A 24,909-nucleotide genomic window follows, 5' to 3' on the forward strand; every position below is an offset into this window, starting at 1 on the left:
ACTAGAACTGATTTGCTTTAAAAAAGAATCCAATAATAAAAGATTACCAAGTAGTGATTGTTCTTAAATAAATGTGGCCCAGAGAGGCCCAGTAATGGCAAGGACGTGGAAGCAATTTCCCAGAGTCAAGGAGTCTATATCTCTCTCGCTGGCCTTGCTGTACCCAAATTTGCCGCCTTGTCCTTCGCATTTTCCAACCTCCTCTGTTTTCATCATTCAATTTCTCTATTGCTTTCTGGATCTGGAATTTTTTTTGAAAATGGAAGCGAGAGAAAGAGGATCAATGTCGTCTAGCATCGGCAATTCCGCTGAACTCGAAGGGAATCTGACACTTAGTGATCGTCTTAAGGTTTTCAAAGGCTCAACTTTCGATCCCGACGCTTATGTCACCTCCAAATGTCAACGTATGAACGAAAAGGTCTTCTTCCTCCTCCTCATCTCCGCATTATTATCATGTGTTTGTACATTGTGTCATCTTGTTGAATCAGCTCGATATTGTTGTTGGTGTGTTTTCGTTTACAGGAGACAAGGCATTTGTCTTCTTACCTCGTTGAATTGAAGAAAGCTTCTGCAGAGGAGATGCGTAAGAGCGTCTACGCAAACTACGCTGCCTTTATACGGTGTGTGTGTGTGTGTTATCTTTTTAATTATCGTTATTTGTTGTTAGTTAGTTTCTTCATGCATGTTACTTGTTGTTGATGATGTGCATGCAGAACATCTAAGGAGATTTCAGCTCTTGAAGGACAACTTCTTTCTATGAGAAACCTTCTCTCTGCTCAAGCAGCTCTTGTTCACGGTTTAGCTGATGGTGTTCACATTAGTTCCTTATGCGCTGATGACGCTGACGACTTAAGAGACGAAGACTTGTACGATATGGATAACAAACAGCTGTCGAATATTGAGAATTGGGTTGTGGAGTTTTTCGATAGACTTGAAGTTCTCTTAGCTGAGAAGAGAGTTGAGGAATCCATGGCTGCGTTAGAAGAAGGGCGTCGTGTGGCCGTAGAAGCACATGAGAAACGGACTCTCAGTCCCACCACTCTTCTTTCTCTGAACAATGCAATCAAAGAAAAGAGACAAGAGTTGGCTGATCAATTGGCAGAAGCTATTAGCCAACCTTCTACAAGAGGAGGTGAGCTTAGATCAGCTGTTTTGTCTCTCAAGAAACTCGGGGACGGTTCTCGCGCACACACCTTGCTTCTTAGGTCTTACGAGCGGAGGCTACAAGCCAACATTCAAAGCCTTAGAGCTTCTAACACTTCTTATGGGGTAGCATTTGCTGCTGCTCTCTCTCAACTTGTTTTCTCAACGATTGCTCAAGCTGCGAGCGACTCTCAAGCAGTTGTTGGAGAGGATCCGGCCTATACATCAGAGCTTGTGACATGGGCGGTTAAACAAGCAGAGTCGTTTGCTCTTTTGCTGAAAAGACATACTTTGGCTTCATCTGCTGCTGCAGGAAGCTTAAGGGTAACCGCAGAGTGTGTCCAACTCTGCGCATCACACTGCTCTTCATTGGAGTCTCGCGGTTTAGCTCTTTCCCCTGTTTTGTTGAAACACTTTAGGCCGGGCGTGGAACAAGCACTGACTGGAAATCTCAAGAGAATCGAACAAAGCAGTGCGGCTTTAGCTGCTTCGGATGATTGGTCACTCTCTTATACACCAACAGGATCACGCGCCTCATCAACTACTCCCACTGCACCACATCTCAAGCTTTCTATAAGCGCTCAAAGATTCAATTCCATGGTTCAGGTAATCAACATTTCTCACACAATCATATTTGCTACTTGAGTTTATATTTTTCCTTGCTATAAGTTTATTGTTTCTGTGGAACTTTAGGAATTTCTAGAGGATGCTGGACCGCTGGATGAAGCATTACAGTTAGACGGGATTGCACTAGACGGTGTTTTGCAAGTGTTTAACTCATACGTTGATCTCTTGATCAACGCATTGCCCGGTTCAGCTGAAAACGAAGAGAATCCAGTTCATAGAATAGTTAAAGTAGCTGAAACTGAGTCCCAACAAACGGCTTTGTTAGTCAATGCGCTTCTTTTAGCAGACGAGCTAATTCCACGTTCTGCTTCAAGGATTTTGCCACAAGGTACGAGCCAATCCACTCCAAGAAGAGGTTCCTCAGATAGGCAGAACCGACCAGAGCAAAGAGAATGGAAGAAGAAGCTTCAAAGATCAGTGGATCGACTAAGAGATAGCTTCTGCAGACAACATGCACTTGAACTCATCTTCACTGAAGAAGGAGAAGTCCGTCTCAGCTCTGAGATTTATATCCTCATGGACGAAACCACTGAAGAGCCTGAATGGTTCCCTTCACCAATTTTCCAGGAACTGTTTGCGAAATTGACGAGGATAGCCATGATTGTGAGCGATATGTTTGTGGGGAGAGAGAGATTCGCGACGATATTGCTGATGAGACTGACGGAGACAGTGATTCTTTGGATATCTGATGATCAGAGTTTCTGGGAAGAGATGGAGACAGGAGATAAACCATTAGGTCCACTTGGTCTTCAACAGTTTTACCTGGACATGGAGTTCGTGATGATCTTTGCCTCGCAAGGAAGGTACTTGTCGAGAAACCTTCATCAAGTGATCAAGAACATAATAGCTCGAGCCGTCGAAGCAGTTTCAGCCACTGGACTCGACCCTTATAGGTACGTATTTATTATCCGTTACAAACATAAACATACGTATGTATGATGGTTTGATGATGATGATGATGATGGATGATGAAACAGTACGTTGCCGGAGGAAGAGTGGTTTGCGGAAGTAGCTCAGATAGCGATAAAGATGTTGATGGGAAAAGGCAACTTCGGTGGCCACGGAGAGCGTGACGTTACTAGCCCCTCTGTTTCCTCTGCTAAATCTTACACCAGTAATTGACTAATCTAATAATTCTATAATTAATTAAGGACTTTTGTTTGTTATCGTAGAATTATAGTTTCTTTACATCGCTTAATGTATGATTTTTTATTAGTATTATATATTTCCAATTATATTAAAATAGAGAACATAAAGCAACCAAAGATTTTCTCTCTTTTTTAAAAAAGAAAACACCATGGTTTTCATCTGAAAATGTTTTACACAATGGATTAGTATTAACTAATAACTAAATAAGATATTAACAAAATATTTTAAAGAACTCTGCTATATAGAGAGATAGGGGGGAAAACATGAGCTTTTCTGTAAAACTTTAAAATTCAAAGTTGGATTAAGATTATCCCAAAAAAATCCGACTTTATCTCCTTCCTTGAGCTGCCTATCAAAGACGATAAGAAGCCATTCAAGGTTCAAGAAATAGCCCACCTCATCATAATTAATAGTAATGTCATAAGTTTTCTCTGTATCCCAATCATAAAGTTTCACTACCACGCATTTGTTAACGTCAAACTTGTAGCACCATCTCTCGATTATTTCTTCTTGCGCCTCTTTCGTTGGTAATCTAATTATATACGGTGTTTCTTCCACTTTCACCGTCGTTGTTATGACCCATGATTCGTACTGAGCCAGTCGCAGTTCCGTAGCGATTTTTTTTAGGCATTTTCTTGTTTTTTTGTAACGAGAGGGGTATATGGCTTGATGAATTGAAGCTCAAGGTCTCACATATTATTTTATAATGTTGGGTTTGGGAGATAGAGGTCTGTATTTGTGTTATAAAATCAGGATTGCATGCATGAACAATTCATTAATACAGCAAAAGAAGATGAATGTATATAAATTTAATTTAAAGAAAGACTTATGATGTTTTAGCATCTTAATTATTTATAGTTTTATAATGCTTAGATTGCATATGTACATTAATTAGAAGATCTATAATTCTTTATAGCTTAACAGGCTTAGATTCCATGTAATATATTAATATTATCACACACATGCAAAAGTTGATGCTTCGATGGTATTGTTGTCACTTGAATACAACACAAATTCTTAGCTATTACGTTACGGATGTTCAATAACTTGTTATGCAAGAAACATAACTAAGGCAAGTTTCACTTTTTTGCTTTTGGCAACTGTTACTCTACTCGAGTGAATATGTAAAAGAAAAAGAAAAAAAAGAAGCATCGATCGTTCAAATAGATTAACAGATACCATTAGGTTCCATTACACAATACACACCGTGATACCGAACCCCCAAAAAAGGAGACAATTATAAGGAAGCAAGAGAAAAACTATGAGAAAAAAGGTATAGAAAGAAACACACAACAAAGGAGTAGAGCACTATTTGCTACTGCACAATTCCAACATTCACTACACAAAACAGATGAGTTCCAAGAGAGTAACCCTGAGATGCCTAAACTCCATCTTCTTCATCTTCGTCGCCCAGCTTATACGAACTAAAATGCTCGACCCGAAACTTCCATTCGCCTTTCACTGGATCAAATGACACAAACTCAGCTCCTTGTGCCTCAGCTTTCTTCTTAAGCATCATCTTATACTTCTCCACTCTCTCTCCTTCAGTAAACTGTTTCCCTGTCTTCTTGTCAATACATTTTATGTTCAGCAACGTTACTTCCGCCGGTTTATTCAAACCTTGCCCAACAGCCGGTTTCTTGCTCTCGTCCATGTATACAATCACTTCCCGTGTATTGAACTGAACCAGTGATTCCAAGTCTAGCCTACGCACATCTGTCTCTCCCATGAACTTTATGCTACCATAACCGTGTCGTCCCACTACAAAGTCTCTTACCCGCCTGCAGTAACCCGGATCCGCTCTTTCCTTAGCTGCTAGTTCTTGGATACGTGGCTCTGTGAAATAATCAGATTGTCGTAGCTTCGGCATAAGAGCCTCGATATCTGCACCGTGCTCATAAACAATTGCGGCTTCTCCTGCTCTGTGTCCACTTAGAGTTTTGTAGGGACGCTCTTTCTCGCTAGCCTGATCTGAGCGTGTTGTGCCATTCGGTTTCTGATTTGCATTGACTGATGTATGAATTCTTTCCCCAGTAGCACCAAGTTCTCCGTTACCATTTCCTGTGAATATTGTCTCTCAAGTCAGTCCGAGAATTTCCACACATAGAAAAACGTAACCAAACTTTTCTAATATTTTATTTACTCACTGTCATGGTTTGCTGCATCAGTGGCCATGTCGGGACTCTTCCCTGAAATTTTACGATTAATATTGTCAAAAAGAGACAGGAATGGTTTACCCAAGTACCTAGCACCTCATTAGCGTAATCATTTCGCATAGTCCTTCTCACACGCAGAGTAATCAAGTTTCAAAATAAAAACCACGCATGAACAAGAAAAGGTGCTCTGATGAGAGTAAAAAAGGGTAGGTATTGAAAATTCCAACTTAAAAGTGCTAGTCTAAGATTTGAATGCTGCCATCTCTATGGAAATAAATTGTAGGAGAGAGACTCAAAAAGCTTTATCTATATTGAAAACTTAAAGAACCACTGCAAGCCATGCAATAAGCAAAGAATAGAAAAAAGGAAGCTTACCATTGTCATGTAATGGAGCAGTCGGGCGTTGTTCCTTTGGAAGTATTGATTTATCCCTTGAAGACCACTGTTGAACTGGGCGTATAACTAGAGCTCTAGGGTTCTCCCTTGGAATGAAAAGAGCATCCGCCTTTGGTGTACTTGAGCTCTCTTCGTCATCAGTGAAAAATGGAACCTACAAAGAACATTTTAAGATTTAAACATATAGAACGAACCTCAGCACCAAGAGTTTAGATTGAGTAAAATAAATGTGATTATATATTCACAAGAACGAAGCATTGCCTTTGGACCATTCTCGCCAGGACGGTACTTTCTTGCCGGCAGCCTGACCCGCCTGTGTAATAGGTGTCGAGAAGTCAGGAGAGATGATATTCTAACAGGAGCAGGTTTGTCAACAACCTGACAGGAAAAAGAAAATGATTTAGAACCAATTAATAATCAAGTAATCAACTACTTCTATTTATTATGAATAGTAACAAGCTTCAAGATGCATGTGGGAGAACTGAATGTCTAACATAGGGTATTATTAGAGGGAACAGCTATACGGAGACTATATCTAAATCTGGATAAAAAGAACAATGCACCGTATGGGAGTTGCAGAAGGAAGAGCAGGCTTACAGGCATGCTGGAGATTCCATATTGAATGGAAGGTGAATTTCCACCTTGATTTATTGAAATCTGAGGCATAGCAGGAAGTGTTCCAAATGGGTTTGTCACAGCAACTGGTTGCAAAACAACAGAGTTCAGCGGAGCAGGCCTGTCAAAAAAATAAAACGATGAAGCTAAAATAACACAACTTCCATAAAATGAAACCCATAAAATAAACTATCAAAAAAGAGCGGAAATAAAAGTCTTGGAAGCAGAAACGCCATACGATTGCCCGAAGTTGCCTTGACCAAAAATCCCCAGTCCACCAGCATTTCCAGTAGTATTAGCTTTAGACCATGAATATAGAAGAGTTAGCATCTAGAAATAAGATGATAATGTCAGTGACTTGGTCGAGCGACGTACCTGCTTGATTTTGACCGAAGTTGTTGAAACCAAAACCATTTGATGCTTGACCTGGCTGAGCTGATTGAAAGGGTGTCACACCAGCAGGCTACAGAAATAATGCGAGATTTGAAGGCCAAAATTAGAAAAGAAGGAAACTAGGTGCCGGTGTCATTTAAGAGATGCAAAAGAACTGCAAACTATGAAGAGAACAGGCATCACCAAAAGAAATGAAAAAAAAAAAAAAAACGAAGTGCTTAGGCTTAATAGCGAATGTGAAAATCACCATTGTTTGTCCAAAGGGAGAGCTGCTAGACGTGGTTAATGTTGAAGAACTGGAAAACATGTTTCCAAATCCAGTGGAAGGTTTATTAAAAATGCTATTTTGGCCAAATGCAGGAGCACTACTCTGTCCGAACTGTCCAAAAGCAGAACCAGTCTGTCCAAACGCAGAACCAGTCTGCCCGGTCGAAGGGGTTGAATTGAACAGAGTAGATGGCTGACTGTTGCCAAATGCTGGAGTTGCCCCCTGACCAGGAGCTGAACCAAAGATTGATGAAGAAGAGCCAAATCCAGGAGTGCTTGATGAACCAAATAACGGTGATGGTGTCGTTGTTCCAAAAGCGGAGGATGATCCAAAAACGGATGTGGTAGTTGATGAACCTGAACCAAAAAGATTGGAAGAAGATGTTACACCAAAGGGCGAGGAACCAAAATTTGAGGTAGCCGTTCCAAAACTCGAACTAGCAATTGTTGGGGTTTGAGGGGCAAAAGGGTTGGTAGATGTTGAGCTCGAAAAAGGGTTTGTTGGATTTGCTGATGTCTGACCAAACGCCGGTGATGGAGAAAATGGATTTGGTTGAGAAGGTGATATACCAAATCCGGCATTGCCAGGAGACTGGCCAGCAGGAAGTGGTCCACCTGAGAATTGAAGAGTACGAGAATCAAGATTTAGTTAAATAAGGCACAGGAATGTAGCCTTAAGCAGATGTAGTACAAGATTTGTTTGATCAGGTGTACCTTTATCTCCTCGCTGGTAATCTTCCCACCTCAGCTCCTCATAGTTTTTCTCTTTGTATGCTGGCATGGCAGAAATAGATTCCAACTTTCCAGCAGGCTGAGTGCCGGTCCCTGTGTCTGCCTCAACAGTTGGTGCATAAGGCACAGCTCGACTGCCCCCTTGTTGACCACCGAAAGTTGATTGACCAAAACCAGAACCCCCAAATGTAGGGGTTGAAGCCTGCGCACCTGCAAAACAAATCATGCAAACATATTTCGTCACCCCTTTATTCAAATGAGCAACACACCAATTAGCAGTTATAATATTGTACAGAATGGGAAATGCTAAAGGAAGAACCTTGACCTCCAAAGGGAGATGGTGTAGAGCCAAAGGCGCTGCTACCAAAGGCTGATGTAGACTGGCCAAAAGCTGGAGACGAGCCAAAACTAAAGGATGAGGTATTTGACGCACCAAAAGAAGGAGTACTAGATCCCCCAAAGGCAGGAGTACTGGATGCCCCAAAGGCAGGAGTACTGGATGCCCCAAAGGCAGGAGTACTTGATGCACCGAAGGCAGGAGTGCCTGATGCACCAAAAGCCGGAGTGCCTGATGCACCAAAAGCAGGGGTGTTTGAAGCTCCAAAAGCACCTCCAGAACCAAAGCCAGTGTTACCAAACGTGGTGCCAGTGCTACCAAAAGCTGGAGTCGGTGACGCGCCAAATGCAGGTGTGTTTGTGGCGCCAAAGGAGGGAGAGTTTGAGGCACCGAAGGCAGGCGTGTTTGTGGCACCAAAGGCAGGCGTGCTTGATGCACCAAACGAGGGTGTGCTTGTGGCGCCAAAAGAAGGCGTGCTTGGAGCGCCAAAGGCAGGCGTGTTAGTGGCACCAAAAGGTGTAGACGAACCAAAAGAGGTGTTTCCAAATGCAGGTTGGGATTGCTGCGTGGAGTTTCCAAAAGGATTTGACTGAGGCGTTGAAAATCCCAAAGGTTTCTGCCCAAAACCAGAAGATCCTAAAAAGGAAACAAATAAAATTAGCTTAATCACCAAATGCAAATGTAAAACTGTTAAACAGGGCTTATTCTTAAACCCTTGTCCTACCAAAGACATAAAATATATTCATACCCAGGAGAAGCAATAAATCAATGAGGCAACTAACAAACCATGCAATGAAATCCATAAAAGGTACTTACCACCAAAAGGTGAAGATGCTGGAGATGCTCCAAAGGCCGGAGTAGAATTCCCAAATGCTGGTGATGAAGAAGCTCCAAAAGTTGGGGTGGAGGCAAAGGGAGAGGATGTTTGAGGTGCACCAAAAACACCGGTTGAAGTGCTTCCGAATATTGAACTTCCCGACTGTGCAGCAAAAGGAGCAGACGTGCCAAACGGTGTAGCTGGAGCAAAGGGATTATTACTACTTGTATTGCTGGTCTGACCAAACAAAGATTGAGACCCAAATGGGCTGGTACCAGATGACTGTCCAAAAGCTATAAGAACAATGTTTCAGAAGGTCAATTTTCTTTAGAAGTATATACAAAAGAAATAAATAGCATAAAACTATAAAACAATAACGAAATATTTGGCTTCGGAAACCAACAAGTAAGAATAAGATAGGATTACTTACGATTAGATGAGCCAAACATCTTCCTCTGTAGTTTGACAACGGATGGCCAAGCCAAAAGAAATTATATTATCCTGTAGCTGGAAAAAAGAACAATGATTAGGAGAAGATAACAACAGAACCAAATGCACATAAGCAGCACCATACCGGTAAAAGCTGGTTTTAAAAATTCAAACACAATAAACATCCGTAAATTATACTATGAATTCAACATCAACTTAAGAAGTTGGTTCCTGCGCTACAGAGAGTAGTAGACAAAGGACCTAGAAAGTGTATTGTAAGCAGGTATGACTGAGAGAAAGAGAGATGAGGAACCTAACGAACCTCTAAAACCATTGAACTAAGCAACATCACAACTAGAAATCATCGGGAACTCAGAAATTGAATATGCAAAATGAATATAAAACTTGAGCAAATCCAGCAATAAAATCAAAGCTGGAACTAATCGAAATGAAACTCGAAGAAATACCTATGAATCCGATGTCAAAAAGAGAAGAACAAGGACACACGTTCTTCGACCAATCAGATATGATATCAAAGGACTCTCAAGAGACCAAGAGCGGAAGCTCCGATCGTCGAAATTATCTGCGTGGAGGAAATTAGGGTTCAGGAGTGAAATCGCCGAGAAACGAATAGGCGGCGTGGAATCAAATGTGGAGCAAGAAGATGTAGGAGAAATGGAACCTGAAAACGACGAGCTCGATCTGAAAAGCGACTAGAAGATGGAGCAATTTCGCCGGAATCGAAAGCGCGACGGTTGCAACTTGCAAAGAGCGAACGATTGGCCCTTTTTGTTGGTATGATATGATGACTTCTCTCTTCCTGCTTGCGTGTTTAATTGCTGAATTTAGGGCATCTTCACGGTAAAAGTGATAGAAAGTATCTCAAAAAAAAAAAAATTAATCCAATCAATATATTTTCCGAATGGTGCAGTTCAAATAATAACGAAAATACATAGATACATATGTATATGTAAAGATTTTGATACTGTTACAGCACTGTTGCGGTGCGATTTTGGATGCGGTTTTAGTCATCATTTACAGCTTCAGTTCGAAGAAAATAAATCACTGGTTAAATGACAACTGTCAATAAATGCTGAGAATCGTTTCTCCTGTGAAAAACGTTCATCCACTTTTTTCTCTTTCTCTCTAATTTATTTTCTTTTTTATTATTATTTAATTGATAAGTATCTCATTCACATACTCCGATGGAAATGGTCTCACTTTTAGGAAATACAGTAAATTTTGCTTATTTACTTTCAACCATTGTAATAGAGAGTTTAAAATGCTTTGTTTCCAACGTTAATTTTGTCTCAATACTACAACAATGCTTTGGTTTGTAATAGACCCATATTTTGGGCCTGTATTAGGCCCATATATATTAATAAGTGCACTTTTTGAACCTGACGACATATCACAAAACTCCAAGCTCGAAACATGGATTCGAATCCAAGCTCAAATTAGTTTAACATTATACAAGTTTCGAAATACAGGCTCAAATATATGTTTCTGATAGCAACTTTGAAATATATCCTGCTATATTATTTGGGAAGTACATTTTAAATGTAACTTTAATTTTTGTAATTAATTACATGATAATGTCATTAGAAAAATTTAACCAAAAACAAAATTTTTTATTGACGTCATTAAGGTTACCAGAATCATTTAAAGACAATATTCATCTCTTACCTATATGGCTTATTGGATCTAAAGACGGGTCATCAAAGATTTCCTAAACTAAAGCAAAATATACTGAATATTCAAATATCTCTCTGTTACCAAATTATAAACAAATAAGTTCGTAAAACAATTTAATATTTTATATACGAAATCAATTAAATCTTAATCACATAAAAATTAGCACAAAAAAGTATTTAACAATTAAAAAATTATATAATCTCTGTGTTATATAAGTTTTGATATTATATTCGAATAAAGTGTAATATACCTTTTCAATTTGTATTCTTTAAATAATTTAAGCTAACTAATATATTTGCTAATCTTATACTATCAAAACCGACTATTGTTTCTTATCTCTATAATATTTTTACAAGACTTTTTTGGTAGATTTAGGTAAAAGTGCATTCAGGTCATATGGTACATTCCCCTATTAAATAAATATGGTGCACTCCTATGTTATTAGCTAAAATGTTTATATTATAATTCAGAGTCATATCATAAATAAAATTAATATTAATAAAATAAATGGCTGTTTGGCAAGACGGATTTGGAGGGACGGGTTTTTGAATCAACATTAATAAAAAAGTAAAATATAATTAATCCACCGTTTCAATACGGAATAAATCTTTAATTTATTATTTTTTAGACCACTAATATTAAATATATCAAATCATCCTAATTTAGAAAAGATTATATAAAACCAAAAATGTTATGTGGTATGTATAATGTTACTATATATAAAATTAAACTATAAAATATAAATGTATTAGAGAATGATACAATTTGCAAAACTTTTATATATAATAAATAATTCTTCAATTTTAAAAACTACTACTTTAAAAAAAATCACGGGACGGGTAAAAAAATTACAGAACAGGTTTTATTTTGGAATTGGGTTATATGGTAGATGTATTTGAATAAATATTTATAAAATTTTAAAATATTATTAATATGCTGTTTTAATAGGGGTTAAAACTTCAGTTTTTTAACAATTGTCTCATGGATTTATGGTATAGCGTTACTTTATAACAATTTTAAATTGTAAAATATAAATATTAATAATAAAATTTGCAAATTTTAATATATATTACTTTAAAAAATAAATCGTCCCGCGATATACCGCGGGTTAAAATCTAGTATTAATATATAGGTGTTAACATACATCATCATGTTCCATTGTTACAAAACTCGTTGATAAGGTTGTCTAAATTCTTCCTAGACGAACCAATACCTTCCTCCAAAGCCTTCTTCGCCATCTTACCATATGCCTCGACATTCCTCCTCAGCTCTTTCCCTTTCTCTCCCTCCATCAACTCCTTCACTTTCTCTGCAATCTCTTCTCTTCTCACAACCCCTTCACTCGCCGCCACCACTCTCTCCGCCACTCTCAGCTCTTCCACCACCAAAATCGCATTCAGAGGTTGCTCCGCTGCTAAAGGAAACGCCAAGATTGGAACCTCCGAGCAAATGCTCTCCGTCAGAGAATTCCACCCACAATGGCTCAAGAACCCTCTAACACTCTCGTGCTCTAATATCTTCCTCTGATCAACCCATTCATCTCTCACCATCATTCCTCTTTCTCCCACTCTCTCTTCAAACCCTTTTCCTATTTCATTTCCTTTGACCACCCACAAGAAGTTCACCTTCGATTCTTCCAACCCTAACGCAATCTCCTCTAGTTGTTCTCTCGAGATCTCGGCTTGTGACCCGAAAGCCACATACAGAACATTGCATCCCTTGTCTCGCTTTTCATCTAGCCATTTCATCCAACTAGGTTTGACCTTCTCTTCTACTTCATCATCCAAGCTGTCAGAAGCAAAGAGATACGTATATATTCTTAGTGACTAGCTCATAAACTTATTTATAGAAAGAATCATAATTGCTGAACTTACAAGTTATTTACGTAACAAAGCGGTCCAACTGCCCAAAGCTTGAGTTTGCGTTTACGCTTGTAGAAATCAATAAACACGGGTTCAAGGTCGTCAAATGTATTGAATATGATACCTTGGCTTTGATTCATAGACGTGACTTGATCTAGGATAAGCTTGAATCCAGGATCTGTGGTGGTTTTTGGATCAAACATATCTTTAACGAAATCACATTTCCTAACCTTAATCCACGGAAACTCCGGTACAGAAACTGGCTCCGTCTCGGACTTAACATTAGATAGAAGCTGGTTTTGAAAAACACTGTCACATATAACGGTGGAAGCGCAATTCATACCAAAGAAAACAAGCCGAGGAAACCCTAGCTTTCGAGCTGACTCTTGCGTCCACCACAAGAAACCGTCTGAGACCATGAAACTGACACGTGGCAGTGACATGAGCTCTCGCTCAAAGTCTGCCTGCATTGACTTGGTGGCTCTTGTGAAAGGAACGAAGAGGGAGGACGACAAAGCAGGGAGTTTGTCAGTGCACTCGACGCCGGGTGGGATCTCCGGGACGTTATCAGGGAAAGGTACGTCGACGATGGTCGCTTTGGTGCCGGAGAGTGAGTCAACGATGAAAGGACGGTTCAAAGGAGTGGTGAAGACGGTGACGGAGATGTCTCCGGCGAAGGAGTGGGATAAGAGGAGACGAGCTAATTGGAGCATAGGAATCATGTGCCCTTTGGACAAGTATGGGAACAAAACCACGTGAACTTTTTCTAACTCCATTGCGAATTTAATTGAGAGATCTGTGACTGTGCATAGGCCTCTCTCTGTTTCTTATATTGTATCTCTCTATGTATAAACAAAGACTTCATCCACTGAGATCTCAGATCTGTGCATAGGTCTCCTCTCTGTTTTCTTATGCTATCTCTCTATGTATAATGAGATCTGTGCCTAGTTATTAACATATAGCAACTTGCAATTACTAGTGACAATATTATATAAGATTTTATTCTACCAATGAATTCAGTGATCTAACATCTATGACTTCCATTGCTATGGATCCTCAAAGGTAGAGAGACAAGTATAAAATAAAGACCAACATTTAAAGTATAAGATAATACTGTGGATTAAAGATTCGAAATTTTCATATATTCACTTGTAAATCATCACCCTTTGTTTTGTGTTCTTGGGGTTCTAACGGGATGCTCTTTTGGATTTTGTGTTTCTTTTCACAAGGAAAAACAGAGGAGAAAACAATGTTGTTAGTCATAGGAGTTCTTGAGTTAATTGATGATAGTTCATGAAATCAATCCCATTTAGCCTGACGCAACACAGAATCTGCTCCGGTAGCTCCTCTGGTTTGTTCCCCTGTTCACACATACAATCGTCAACATAAGCGATAAAATCCCATATGATTTTCCTAGCCAAGAATGATTGTAACTAAATCTACCTGAATTGTGAGGCCAACATCAAGAACACAGATCTTGAGTCTGTCTATGAATGTTTCAAACCCTTTCCGCGATATATAACCGAATCTATGCATATCGATATCAATCTCAAAGTAATTGTCACCCTACAAAGAGTAACATTTCGAAGTTCATTAGTTAGTAGTCTAAGCATATTCCTAATCAAAGAGGGAATGTTATAGAGTTTGGGTCTTACCAAGTAGAATTCGTGCTGCGGACGTGAAAGTACAGGTTTCTCGTTATAAGCCTGCATCAGTTTTTTCTCCGGACCACTCAAATGGAGATCATCCACGTTTGCAACACGTCCCAATATCTTAAGCCGCTCTCTAAAAGGTGCCGTTGTATCCAAAGGGAAGCCTTTAACTTTCTCAACCTCATCATCTATTAATCTCTGCGCCAAAATAAACACGGATTCAATACAAAGAGCCTTTAACAGGGCCATAAAGATGAGACTAACAGAATCCAGCTTTCAGTTTACCCGAATGCTTTCTTGAAAATGGAGCGGAAGTTCCTTTGAATAATTATCCGAGAGTTTGAAGTATAATACAATATTCATTCCTTCTCCATCAGATTCACCTTGAAAGATTGCAGTTGGATATAACGGAATCTGTTCCAACCGTAAACCAAGAGAAACAGTCACGGAGAATTTCAGAAAGAAGGCAAAAACACTGACTATCAGCAGAACTAGATCATACCTGAACATTTACAACAAGGATAGATGGGAGTTTTGTGGATGTGGTAGTAACAGGAAGTTTGACATATTGTGCAACATGGTGTATTTTGTGTTCCGATAGGAAAACATCGACACCAAAAGGATTGTACGCAGCATGGCTAGGTGCAAACTCTTTCTTCTTCTCCCTTAACCAAAAACAAAATATAGTTTCTTGTTAAGATGGTTAAACTACTGTAGTAATCATAAGTAAAATTTGTATATTCTTTCCAATGGCTTACCTGAGATATGTTTTGCCACGAACCCGAAAACTATTTGGATCAATGGTTGACCAACAATCGAGCATTTTCTTATCAATTGGACAGAAAGGAACCTGAGAACCCGCTATCGGTCTCTTCAGCTGCATTTTCGACAAAACTAAGACAAGTTTCGAGATAATATGTGAGTTTACGATTTCAGATAAAGCTGGTAATCCAATGAACCAAGAGCAATATAAACACTTACACAAGGCTCCTGAAGCATGACCTTCTCTCCATTTATAAGAAAGTCTAAGAGATGATTTTTTCCTGGAACTGGGAGGGCTAGAGCTAAGAGACCTTCTCTTGTCAATAGAAGGAACAGTTGTTGTATTCAGACAAGGCAAACAATTACTCGGTAAGATCCTGCAGTTTTCCAAGAGACCTTCATCTGCAGATGAATCAATCAAATCAGGCTGGTTTGTGTCGTTTAAGTCACCGTCTGATTTCGATTGAGACATCACTTCATTTGAATCAGTGTCTCGTGTTGATGATGTGGTTGTCGTACTCGAGAGTGATACACGCTCAGATCCGTTTAAAGACAATGCATCTGAAAACGAAACACAAATGGTCGAGAACATGAAGTTCCACAAAAAAAAACATCCATATTTCTCTCCTAGCTAACAAACATAGGAGTGTATTACCTTCATGAACACTGTGGAAATCATCATCACAGTCTGTTTCAAATGCGACATTGGACTCAAACCATGCGTCTTCGCCAGTTGCTGTTGATGAAAAACGGATCAGATTTGAACTAAAACTTGGGTGAATAGTGAACACATCATATAAACTCTCTCCAACATCACTCAACTATTCATATATATAAAACCACAGGAGATACATGAATCAGAATCACAAGAGATAAGCTACCAAATATAAAAAAGTTCCTTAAAGAGATAAAAGATCAAAGCTTTAACACACAGTGTGATTAATAAACAAAGATTTAATAATCGGAAAACAAAATCAGAATCTAATCCGAAAGATTCAGATTGATTAAAAAACAAAAACAAATCAAGATCAAATTTTTCAATCGAATGCAGAGGAAACAGAGAGGCGAAGAAAAGAGAGACCTCGAGAACTGGGATTAGAGAAGTTGCGATGATGATGATCGAGATTGTCGAAAGATCCGTCAGAGAGACGAGAAGAGACGGCGGCTCTCTTCCTTTGAATTTTTCGTCGTCTACGACTCTTCCTTCGTTTACTTGACCTCAGTTTTGCTCCAACACAGCTCTTCGGCGTCGACACGCAACCTCCCATCTCTCTCTCTCTATAGATTAGAAATTAGCTACAACCTTCCATAAGACGACGATCATTCACCGGAACAAATTAATTATATAAAAAAAAAAACAGAAAAGAAATCAAGAGAGAGCAACGTTTTTCTCTTTGATCAATTTCTGGTAATAGAATCTGTCATCATCAAAACAACACTATAAATGAATAAAGCCCACAAATTTATCGTTGAAAGGCACTTCGAGAGAGAGCTGAGATTTGCGAAAGAGACAAATTATTTGGTGAAGAAAAGATTTTTCCTTTGCGGAGAAAAAAAAAACTATTGTTTATTTTTTGGGTTAGATTTTTGGAGATTCGGAAAGTCAATAAAATGAGAGAAAAATATCAACGAAGAAGAAGAGGAAGAAGAAGAAGTAGTTAAAGAGTTATTTTATCTCTTCGTTCTTTTGTTTGTTTTGTTTTTCTCTCTTTTAATTTGAACCATTGAATTAAACCGAGTTCTTAAACCGGATCTGATTAAGTACGTCGGTAGGAGTATGACTCCCTCTGACCTTAACTTTGTCGCTCGCTAATCATCAATTCATATGATATATATGGAGTTTCACTAATAAAAAATTATTTTCTATAATTCATATATTTATATCCTGAATGAGAAAAAAATATATTATTTCTTTATTAAATAAAAAAAGTAGAAATTTCATTTTGGCATTTAAAAATAAATTGAAATCCTACCAACTAATTTGTTTCATAATGTTTGTATCAGGAAAAAATGGTTATAAGTTAGGTTTTTGATGTGACAATCTTAACTTAGGAAAAAATTAAAAAAAGGTTAAGCCATGCAAGAGAAGTGGGTCATGTGACTCGTGTCTGAGCTTCTTTCGTGGCAATTATTCAATGGTGGAGCTGCTAAGCGACTTGGTCGACGCCGATGGCATGGCGCATTGCGCTGTTTCTAGACGACCATACTCATCTATATTATTAATTAAGAGATTCACATAGAATATCACACTTCCTCAATATAAATTTTGCTCTTTTTACATGAATTTCATATGTTTTTTTCTTTCTAACATTATGCATTGTAAAAAAAAAAAAAAGTTTCATTACTATATATATAAATCTAAGGTTGTGTAATTGTGTATGGATTGAATTCTTCTCCACTCTTTCATATGTTTTTGGCAGTGTTGACAAATAAATTAAAAAATATACAGAAAACATTGAATATGGAAGTTTGAATTTATGGGTAATTTGGCAGGAAAATTACAAAAGAAAAAAAGAGGGTTGGTCCAACTTATTTCATTTGACTCTGACAATCTTACAAGTTACAATCTCATCTTCATGGACCCTCACTCCATCTACATCTCATTTTTCTCCATGTTTTTCCAATGTGTGTTATATACAATAACAACTAGCAAATCAAATTATTATAAATCTAATTTTGTAAAATTTTGCAGATTTTTTCCACCGTATATTTGTTCATTTTTATAACAACCATGCAAATGGTAAGCAATCTACAAAACACGGTATGTCAATTTTTGATAATGAAAGAAACATATTCGTTTTTCTTGGTCGACATAAACATATTCTTTTACCTTTTTATCAAATATCTTTGCTTTTTTTTCCCAACAATAATTCGCTACTCTAATTGGATTATCGTGCTGTGATAATAAAAACAAAAGAGTGGTAATGAACATATGATGAACAAACAACACACGTGCGGTTGTTTGTTTGTTGGCAGGATCTCGTTGTCATTGAAGTGTTTCGATTTGTACAGAACTGACGCTTTCATGTTCCACACACTCCTCGTAGATTTCCCACAGTCCTTTTAGATTATTTTTACATAGAAACAACAAAAATATGCATGCAATACTCTATCACAAATTATAATTACTTTTTTTTTTTTTCTATTCTCGTGATTAGTTTGAGTACGTTAGAAATATTTTTTTGAAATGGCAAAGATACAAGTGTTTGATCATTGGCGTTACACATTTGATCTTAAACATGAAATCCCAGTCTATACTAAAAGACATATGGGCTATGTAAAAGAAAGGTCACGAGAAAATAATGATGCGAACCGACAACGTGTCAGTCTCAAGCATTATAGAGGACAAGGGGCCATTGTGAAAAGCTTTCTCTTGCTTAGGGATTGTCAAATGTCACAAGTATATACATGAGATAATTGGCCCACCACACATATATACGCATTAATAAGTTACATTCATCATATTCCACCCAAGGTATCTATGTACTAGTCCAACCATAAATCTCTATATTACTAAAATGCTAGCTTCCTCTATTCCAAAAATACAAAAAAAATCAACCCTAAATTGTATACCTTTTTCAAATAATTGGATTTTCAACTACTTCTAAGTGCTATGGTATCTTCCACACAGTACTGCTTCCACACAGTATATTAAGGAATCCCATAATGAGCTTTGAGTGGTACTTGTTTTGCATGCAAGACGATTGGCACCAAGGTATAGATGTGTAGCAAGTGATCGACAATTCGGTAAAAAAATGTCTTCAACAAAGTTAAAAGTAAAAGACATCGTCGTGAATTGTTTGGTAGTGGCTAATGGCTATAAACTTTAAAACCTTATATTCACATCAAAAACACTATACAGCTTCGTCCTTCTTACAGCAGTCAGTGCGGTTTTATCGCAAGATGAGTGAATGGCTCCAAATTTCCGAACGTATGAGTTTGGTACTTTGGTATGATCGCAGTAATTGTAAGACTAATTTTTAGTTGTACATAAATAAAGCAGTTGAAGTAGATAAATAAAGGAAATGCGTTTAGTAATTTGGAAGAAAAATATATAAAGCATTAAATAAAAGGAGTGGAAACTTAACAACTTTCCCAACAAAACCACCAACCTCACACTCATGGGATACTTACTTTTTTACTTAATGAAATATCATAAAATATCATTTGCCTAATTGGCTTAATGATTATTTCGAAGTCCCTATTGCTTTCTTGGGATTTATAACTTATTATGATGCCAATTGCGTAGTGCCTACTAATCCGGGGATATCAAGAATGACATTTTTCTAAAACAAACAAAAATTATCATATATGTTATCTATTTCACACTAAATGTCATATTCCATAATCACAAGACTCAGTTTAATTATGTAAGGATTCTAATACAAAACACAGGGAGTTATGTGTCTAATAAAATCAGTCTTTAAAAAAACAAAATCAATCATAGTTAGTGTAGAAGTGGGAAAAGCTGTAACCACTAACTAAGTGACCTCTTAAAGGTTCTCGGCTGATAATCTTTATCGATTAATCATGGAAAGTTTCCATGAAAGATCTTAAATCTAGTGATTAAGTTCTCAAACCTGTCTTGATTAACATTTGATGGGTCAGAATCATATATATTCATATCATAGAAACATTTACAAAAAGGTGTAAATGAAGACACGTTTCCTTTTTAGTTATTTAATGGGTTGATGGCCTCTTTAAGCAACTCCCTAATACGTCCTTACCAGTTTTTCTCTCTTTCTCTCTTACTCTTTTTGTTTTCTGTCAGCATTTGATTTGTTTACATGCACATACATGAAATGATAAATGTTAGATAGTTGGATCCAACTAAGAAATCGAATGGTGGACCATCTGTGCCATCTTTGATACTCCCAATAACCTTTGTTGTTTTTGTTGCTAATGCCCCCAAAATACCTAACTTTATTTCAAACAAACCCTACAATCAATAGACCAACCAAAAAAAGTAGATTAAAAATAGATGAAAATAATTCACACCAAAAAAGATGAAACGTAATTCAAGACTTTCAAGTGGCTTGCTCCTCTGTTGTACTTGTCGTATTGATCACCAAAGTAATCAAAATTTGTTCCCTTCATATTAAGGCCAATTAACTACAGACGAGTTAAATTACCAAGATAAATTGTACTAGCTGTTGCAAATTTCACACCAAACAATTGAATTAAAATTTGTTCATAAACAATCCATAATTCACATATCCCTAGTTTCACATGAATTAACTAACAAAGGAAAAAGAAGCGATTTCATTGTTTTTCCTTTTTTTTTGTTGGCTTATCTGAAAGGACCAAAATTTAATTTTATCAATGTAGAGAATGAGATCAAGCTCAAGTAATAAGACTGGTGGCATTTGATAAATTACCTTTAGATACTAAACGTAGTTTCGTAGATTAGTAGCAGACTAAAGCTTATTTATAAGATTCATCACAATCTAGAGCCACAATCACAGTTAAAAAAAAAAATGATTAATCAAATATTCATCTTTTTCACTTTTGTTTATTCATTCTCTTTATTAATTTTTATTGTTTTTAGTTCATTTCCACTTGGAAAATAGTCATTTTTAGCAGTAATTTCTCGTCATTTTTTTTTCCTTTTCTTTTTGTCATCAACACTCATACAAAGCTATACTACCTCATGTGAACTTGGATTTTGATACAAGCAATACTGATAAAAGTTACTATTTTCGAGATATTAATCTATTTTCAATCTCTATGAAAATGTAAAGAAAAATTCCTTTTGTCCACGTCTAATTTCATTGCGTGCAAATGTAGAAAACTCATGTTCTCGTCGTTTATATGACCATGTCCCCACCAAACGAACTTTCTTCAAGCTTAATAATTGATATTCCTATTATTACATCACATATGTGGTCGATAATTTCCACGGCTAATAGAGAAAGGAGAGCTGTATAGTCCACTGATCTAATCTCTTTATAAATATCTTGGCCAAAAATTTGACGTGTAATAAACATATACGATTCATTGTCAAATTACTTAATTACAGTCGTTGTCTATCTTTTTTTTCTTTTTTTCTTTACAAGTTTTAAGTGTACTTTTGCTAATTGTATAAGCATAAACGATAAAAGCAAACAGGAGGAATCCATTGCTATAATTTTTGTTTGCACTTTGCAAAATAATAACATACTATAAAAACACTGAAAATGTTAAATTTTTGCTAAGAAAAAATGTTAATTTTTAAAAAAGGTTTTAACACATAAATTGGGTTCGAACCAACCAAGAACTAAATATTTTCTATCTTTGAGTTTCTTTGAAAATATCCGACACTATATTAATGGAAACGTGAATTGGTCATTAGAACGATCCAGTTATATTTTAGCTAAGCCTCTACATATCTCTTCCATAAGGCTATCTTCTTTTCATAACCTAAGAGTTGAGACAAACACAATTATGACCATAAACAACAAACTTAAAAGCTCAAAGGCATTACCGGTGATATTTACTGAACCAATGTCGTCGGTTTTTCAATACCTGCAAATACTGTAGTTTATGAGGTCAAAAGAACAACATAAGAGTTTAAGTGATAACAATCACAAATCATGATGAGACACTTAACTCTTAAACTCGATTCGTTGAGCACTCTGAATCAGGCTGGTTCATCAACTCTTTGTACTTGTCCTGCAAAAGACTGAAGATTTTATTCACTTATGGGTTTAAAGTTCGGAATTAAATCGTCTCTCAACCAATGAATAATCTATGATACGAGAGTTTTTATAGGAGGGATCTAAGTCAAAAGGTACTTCAAAAGGTTGAGATTGTTTTGCGGAAAATGCATAGTACAGTAGCTGATAATAAGTCAATTATCTTTGTTCACTACTTTACTTCTATCAGCAATTGTAAGCAAGAAACAAAGAGAAAATCAATTTCACTTGCCTCAAGCTCAAAGTGGTTGTGGTTATTAGTACTCTGCCAATGGCCACTGACAGTGTTATGCTGCAGGTACTCAGCCGAATCCAGTTGATGATCATCATCTTGTATCGATCTGCAGTCTGTTTTTTGGTGCTGACACCTTGGAGACGCTGATGGAATAACTTTTACTGCAAAAAGAAGTAACTGAGAATCCGGTTTGCGTGAAGTTGTAACTGATCAACGTTTCTCACTTTTACATAGCAGGTCAGTTAAAAACCTTCACTTGGGATTCTCTTAGAAGAAAATCCTTGTTTCCATTAAATACATAGATTTATACACTGAAGATGTTATGGTTTTATGTTGTTTCTGGTGATATTTAGTTCTTCTACGCGAAGGAAATAACAACACAGCAAAAGAAAACAGCAGACCTGAGTTTTCTTGAGAATGCATAACAGGAGCTACATATAGAAGTTCCTCCATTTTGTCAACTGTGTCATTGTGCCTAGTTAGCCAATCAAAGAGGGATAAGCATTGATTTGGGAATATTGTTACTCAAATTGAGACAGAAAACCGATCTAGTTCATTCCAAAGTACAACCTTAAAGAGTATATCATATTAAGACAATTGGGATGCAATCTATTTCCCCTTCAATCAGTACAGAGACATAAACAATTTAAAAAGTGATTTAATAGACCTGGATCTTTTGTTTCTCTCATCGGAACCTTGTTCGAATGTCAGTATTGATGTAAACACCTTTCTATCCTGTTATATCAAGATGAATGAAAGACGATTTGAAATAATTATTTGATCATCTGAATTTAAAGTTCACCACTAAACTATTATCCAAGGTTGGAATGTTAGAATGATAGAAAACTTCGATTATCTGTTACCTCTTCAGTCATAAGGGATACAGACTCCTGAATCCGCTGTAAAATCATCTCCAAACCCTTCATTTCAGAATACAATGCCTAAACATTTGAGACACTAGTTATAGAGACTGTTGAGGAAGAAAAAACGATCAAATTCAGTAGATAAATAATTACCTCTTTTTCAGAAATTAAGTTCTCTACAGCTAAATCTTTGACCTGCAAAGTTTTCTGAAGGTAAGGCTGGTCAAGTAAACATATACGTGAGAAATGATCTCCCACTAGTTTCTTTGAAAATGCAGTAAGACATGCAAGTTCTGATAAGGATATCTCTTCGACTTGATGTTGATGTTCATTTTTACTCTTTTCTGATTCCAGCTGAGCGGAGAGCTCTGATATTATATTATCCTTGCTCTGCAGTTCTGTTTCATGGCATTTAAGTTTCTCTTCTAACGCTCTGATGTTCTCTGCATAAGTGAAGAAGATAAAAATCATTTTCTTCATAACCGTGAACATACAGAACAAAGAAAAAGACCACAAGAGTAAATGAACAATGAACGTAGGAAAAACAATTAAGTAGTAACCTATCAACAATCATTTTAGCATCACCGCTGATTCCATGAAAAGAAACTCACCTATAAACACTTTTTCATAAGTAGAGACATGGTCCATTTTCTCTTTCAAGCCAGTCACTGGATACAAGAAACAACAGAAACATAATCATTCTCTCAGGGGGAAGCCGTGTGAAAGCATTAGTACATATATTCAAGCAGAATTAGTCAGAGATCAGAGATCTACATGCCTACATCTTCTTTTTTATCCACAAGGCCCTGAACTTCATGTATGACCTTTTTAATTACTGATGCCTCTTTTTCAATTGAATCAAACAACGTAAGATGAGAGGTTATCTTCTCATGTAGCATGAGAATCTTCCTATCCCTGGCTTCAATTGAACACTTCATTTCACAAAACGACTCCTGCAAACACACCAGCATTTCACTAACTGAAGTTACACAGTTCCATATCATGGAGATGATTCTCTAAGCTATTTTTATCCCTTAGATATAGTATAAGATTTTGACAGGATTGAGATTTTATGAGAAAAGCACCTGGTAAGCATTTAAGAAACTTTCTCGCGATTGAAGCAAATTTTGGATAGTTGTCTTCAATTCACTCTGCTTGTTTTCCAGCAAACTATAGTCGTTCTGAAGATAACTCACCTGCAAAATCAATTAGAAACTTTCACTAACTCCATGTGAAATAGATTCGCAGAAGAGAAGAATCTTCCAAACCTTTCTCTCGAGTGCCTCCTGTGTTTCTCTAGAAGAAGCTAAATCAGCTTGAAGCTCCTGCACTTTCCTGATGCAGTCCTCCTCCGTTTGCTTCTGTTTCTGTAGCGAAAGCACCAAACAAAATGATCACCATCTACGAATCAGAAACGAAACAAAAACGAGAGCTATGAACAGTAACATTGATCGAAGAACCTGATTCGCAAGAGTAATGTGATCTGTGACTGATCGCTCCCTTTCCTGCAAAAACGCCGGTAGTAAAGTGGAAGAAGACGAAGAAGAAGAAGAGAGAAACTGGTGGAGCGAAGAAGATACACAATCCATAGATGTATAGAAACCTCTTTCTCCTTACACGCAGATCTCGCACTTCTCCGATCATTGACTGAAGCTGCAATTTGAATTTTGACAACTTGAGCATCTCCATTTTTGGTTGGTTTCTTCCTCCGATTTTGAATTTCGACCGCCAGAAAATCTCTTCTTTGTGGAAAAAAAATCAATGTCAACGAGAGGAAAATTAGGTCGTCGGAATTGTCAAACTAATAGTTTAGTTAACGACAAAAAAAAAGAAAAATAGCCCAGGCCCAGGTTAGTTTAATTTATTCTATATGGGCCCAGTAAATAAACATATACTATTCATTAGCCAATGGAGAACATAAATCCAACTTATCGTAACTATCATAATTCATTACCAGTGGCAGATTTAAAATATATTTTATTAAAATATATTTTTATAAAAAGAGAGAAACACTATTTCCAAATATCTATCTAAACTTCATAATATAGCTGACTATATTTTTATTTTCAGCTATTACATTATTAAAATAGTATAAACGGTAATCT

General features: G+C 37.0%; 6 protein-coding genes and 2 long non-coding RNA genes across 13 annotated transcripts; 4 read left to right on the top strand and 4 right to left on the bottom strand.

Moving 5' to 3' along the window:
• Positions 1 to 167: 167 nt before the first annotated feature.
• AT1G10385 (Vps51/Vps67 family (components of vesicular transport) protein) lies at positions 168 to 2,956 on the top strand. Its single transcript, NM_100913.2, has 5 exons — positions 168 to 418; positions 523 to 620; positions 714 to 1,749; positions 1,837 to 2,663; positions 2,748 to 2,956. The coding sequence occupies exons 1-5, from the start codon at positions 260 to 262 to the stop codon at positions 2,890 to 2,892; spliced, it is 2,265 nt and encodes a 754-aa protein (NP_563869.1). The 5' UTR covers positions 168 to 259; the 3' UTR covers positions 2,893 to 2,956.
• Positions 2,957 to 3,244: 288 nt separating this feature from the next.
• AT1G04787 lies at positions 3,245 to 3,658 on the top strand. Its single transcript, NR_138775.1, has one exon. It is a non-coding gene; the product is annotated as an other RNA (long non-coding RNA).
• Positions 3,659 to 3,991: 333 nt separating this feature from the next.
• AT1G10390 (Nucleoporin autopeptidase) lies at positions 3,992 to 9,910 on the bottom strand. 3 transcript variants are annotated; one of them, NM_001035941.2, is made up of 14 exons: positions 9,744 to 9,910; positions 9,529 to 9,644; positions 9,063 to 9,139; positions 8,632 to 8,925; positions 7,804 to 8,451; positions 7,461 to 7,688; positions 6,727 to 7,361; positions 6,462 to 6,549; positions 6,325 to 6,385; positions 6,069 to 6,207; positions 5,733 to 5,849; positions 5,451 to 5,625; positions 5,067 to 5,108; positions 3,992 to 4,980 (listed from the first exon to the last, which is right to left on the bottom strand). In NM_001035941.2, the coding sequence occupies exons 3-14, from the start codon at positions 9,079 to 9,081 to the stop codon at positions 4,301 to 4,303; spliced, it is 3,126 nt and encodes a 1,041-aa protein (NP_001031018.1). In that variant the 5' UTR covers positions 9,082 to 9,139; positions 9,529 to 9,644; positions 9,744 to 9,910; the 3' UTR covers positions 3,992 to 4,300. The 3 variants fall into 3 exon arrangements, with proteins under 3 accessions (NP_001031018.1, NP_172510.2, NP_001320682.1); NM_001331900.1 differs by having other exon boundaries at positions 4,060 to 4,980; positions 9,063 to 9,133; positions 9,744 to 9,874; NM_100914.4 differs by having other exon boundaries at positions 9,529 to 9,910.
• AT1G10395 (uncharacterized protein) lies at positions 9,510 to 9,778 on the top strand (the record flags this gene model as incomplete). The annotated part of the gene is given in 2 exon segments (NM_001331901.1): positions 9,510 to 9,568; positions 9,586 to 9,778. The coding sequence occupies 2 exon segments, from the start codon at positions 9,510 to 9,512 to the stop codon at positions 9,776 to 9,778; spliced, it is 252 nt and encodes an 83-aa protein (NP_001320683.1).
• A 1,948-nt stretch (positions 9,911 to 11,858) lies between the features above and the next one.
• AT1G10400 (UDP-Glycosyltransferase superfamily protein) lies at positions 11,859 to 13,510 on the bottom strand. The gene is made up of 2 exons (NM_100915.4): positions 12,631 to 13,510; positions 11,859 to 12,544 (listed from the first exon to the last, which is right to left on the bottom strand). The coding sequence occupies exons 1-2, from the start codon at positions 13,392 to 13,394 to the stop codon at positions 11,905 to 11,907; spliced, it is 1,404 nt and encodes a 467-aa protein (NP_172511.3). The 5' UTR covers positions 13,395 to 13,510; the 3' UTR covers positions 11,859 to 11,904.
• AT1G10410 (CW14 protein (DUF1336)) lies at positions 13,466 to 16,727 on the bottom strand. The gene is made up of 9 exons (NM_100916.5): positions 16,114 to 16,727; positions 15,688 to 15,768; positions 15,252 to 15,593; positions 15,029 to 15,164; positions 14,773 to 14,935; positions 14,556 to 14,684; positions 14,274 to 14,468; positions 14,062 to 14,184; positions 13,466 to 13,979 (listed from the first exon to the last, which is right to left on the bottom strand). The coding sequence occupies exons 1-9, from the start codon at positions 16,298 to 16,300 to the stop codon at positions 13,878 to 13,880; spliced, it is 1,458 nt and encodes a 485-aa protein (NP_172512.1). The 5' UTR covers positions 16,301 to 16,727; the 3' UTR covers positions 13,466 to 13,877.
• A 3,028-nt stretch (positions 16,728 to 19,755) lies between these two features.
• AT1G04793 lies at positions 19,756 to 20,094 on the top strand. The gene has a single exon (NR_138776.1). It is a non-coding gene; the product is annotated as an other RNA (long non-coding RNA).
• Positions 20,095 to 21,221: 1,127 nt separating this feature from the next.
• On the bottom strand, positions 21,222 to 24,567 carry AT1G10417 (RUN/FYVE domain protein; the record flags this gene model as incomplete). 4 transcript variants are annotated; one of them, NM_001035942.5, is made up of 13 exons in its annotated part: positions 21,222 to 21,536; positions 21,622 to 21,677; positions 21,935 to 22,102; positions 22,343 to 22,416; positions 22,609 to 22,676; positions 22,805 to 22,882; positions 22,958 to 23,017; positions 23,111 to 23,247; positions 23,416 to 23,472; positions 23,583 to 23,757; positions 23,890 to 24,000; positions 24,073 to 24,171; positions 24,251 to 24,557. In NM_001035942.5, 12 exons carry the CDS (start codon positions 24,491 to 24,493, stop codon positions 21,652 to 21,654), a joined length of 1,296 nt encoding a protein of 431 aa, NP_001031019.4. In that variant the 3' UTR covers positions 21,222 to 21,536; positions 21,622 to 21,651. The 4 variants fall into 4 exon arrangements, with proteins under 4 accessions (NP_001031019.4, NP_001322064.1, NP_001322065.1 ...); NM_001331904.1 differs by having other exon boundaries at positions 21,622 to 21,683; positions 21,939 to 22,102; positions 24,251 to 24,493; NM_001331902.1 differs by having other exon boundaries at positions 21,622 to 21,683; positions 21,939 to 22,676; positions 24,265 to 24,309; positions 24,422 to 24,567.
• Between the last annotated feature and the right edge of the window lie 342 nt (positions 24,568 to 24,909).

The sequence above is a fragment of the Arabidopsis thaliana genome, assembly GCF_000001735.4.
Source record: "Arabidopsis thaliana chromosome 1 sequence".
Lineage (NCBI taxonomy): Eukaryota > Viridiplantae > Streptophyta > Magnoliopsida > Brassicales > Brassicaceae > Arabidopsis > Arabidopsis thaliana.

Bases quoted from the DNA above. Each gene is read 5' to 3' on its own strand.
- AT1G10385 (NM_100913.2), top strand. From the start codon at position 260: ATGGAAGCGAGAGAAAGAGGATCAATGTCGTCTAGCATCGGCAATTCC. The intron at 419-522 runs GTCTTCTTCCTC...TTTCGTTTACAG, and splicing joins GTCAACGTATGAACGAAAAG to GAGACAAGGCATTTGTCTTC. The intron at 621-713 runs GTGTGTGTGTGT...ATGTGCATGCAG, and splicing joins AACTACGCTGCCTTTATACG to AACATCTAAGGAGATTTCAG.
- AT1G10390 (NM_001035941.2), bottom strand. The intron at 7,362-7,460 runs GTACACCTGATC...TTCAATTCTCAG, and splicing joins TTACCAGCGAGGAGATAAAG to GTGGACCACTTCCTGCTGGC. The intron at 5,109-5,450 runs GTAAGCTTCCTT...GTAAAATTTCAG, and splicing joins TGCTCCATTACATGACAATG to GGAAGAGTCCCGACATGGCC.
- AT1G10400 (NM_100915.4), bottom strand. From the start codon at position 13,394: ATGGAGTTAGAAAAAGTTCACGTGGTTTTGTTCCCATACTTGTCCAAA. The intron at 12,545-12,630 runs GTAAGTTCAGCA...TGCTTCTGACAG, and splicing joins CTTTGTTACGTAAATAACTT to CTTGGATGATGAAGTAGAAG.
- AT1G10410 (NM_100916.5), bottom strand. From the start codon at position 16,300: ATGGGAGGTTGCGTGTCGACGCCGAAGAGCTGTGTTGGAGCAAAACTG. The intron at 15,769-16,113 runs GTCTCTCTTTTC...TTTCATCAACAG, and splicing joins CTCTAATCCCAGTTCTCGAG to CAACTGGCGAAGACGCATGG. The intron at 14,185-14,273 runs GTAAGACCCAAA...TACTCTTTGTAG, and splicing joins CGCAGCACGAATTCTACTTG to GGTGACAATTACTTTGAGAT.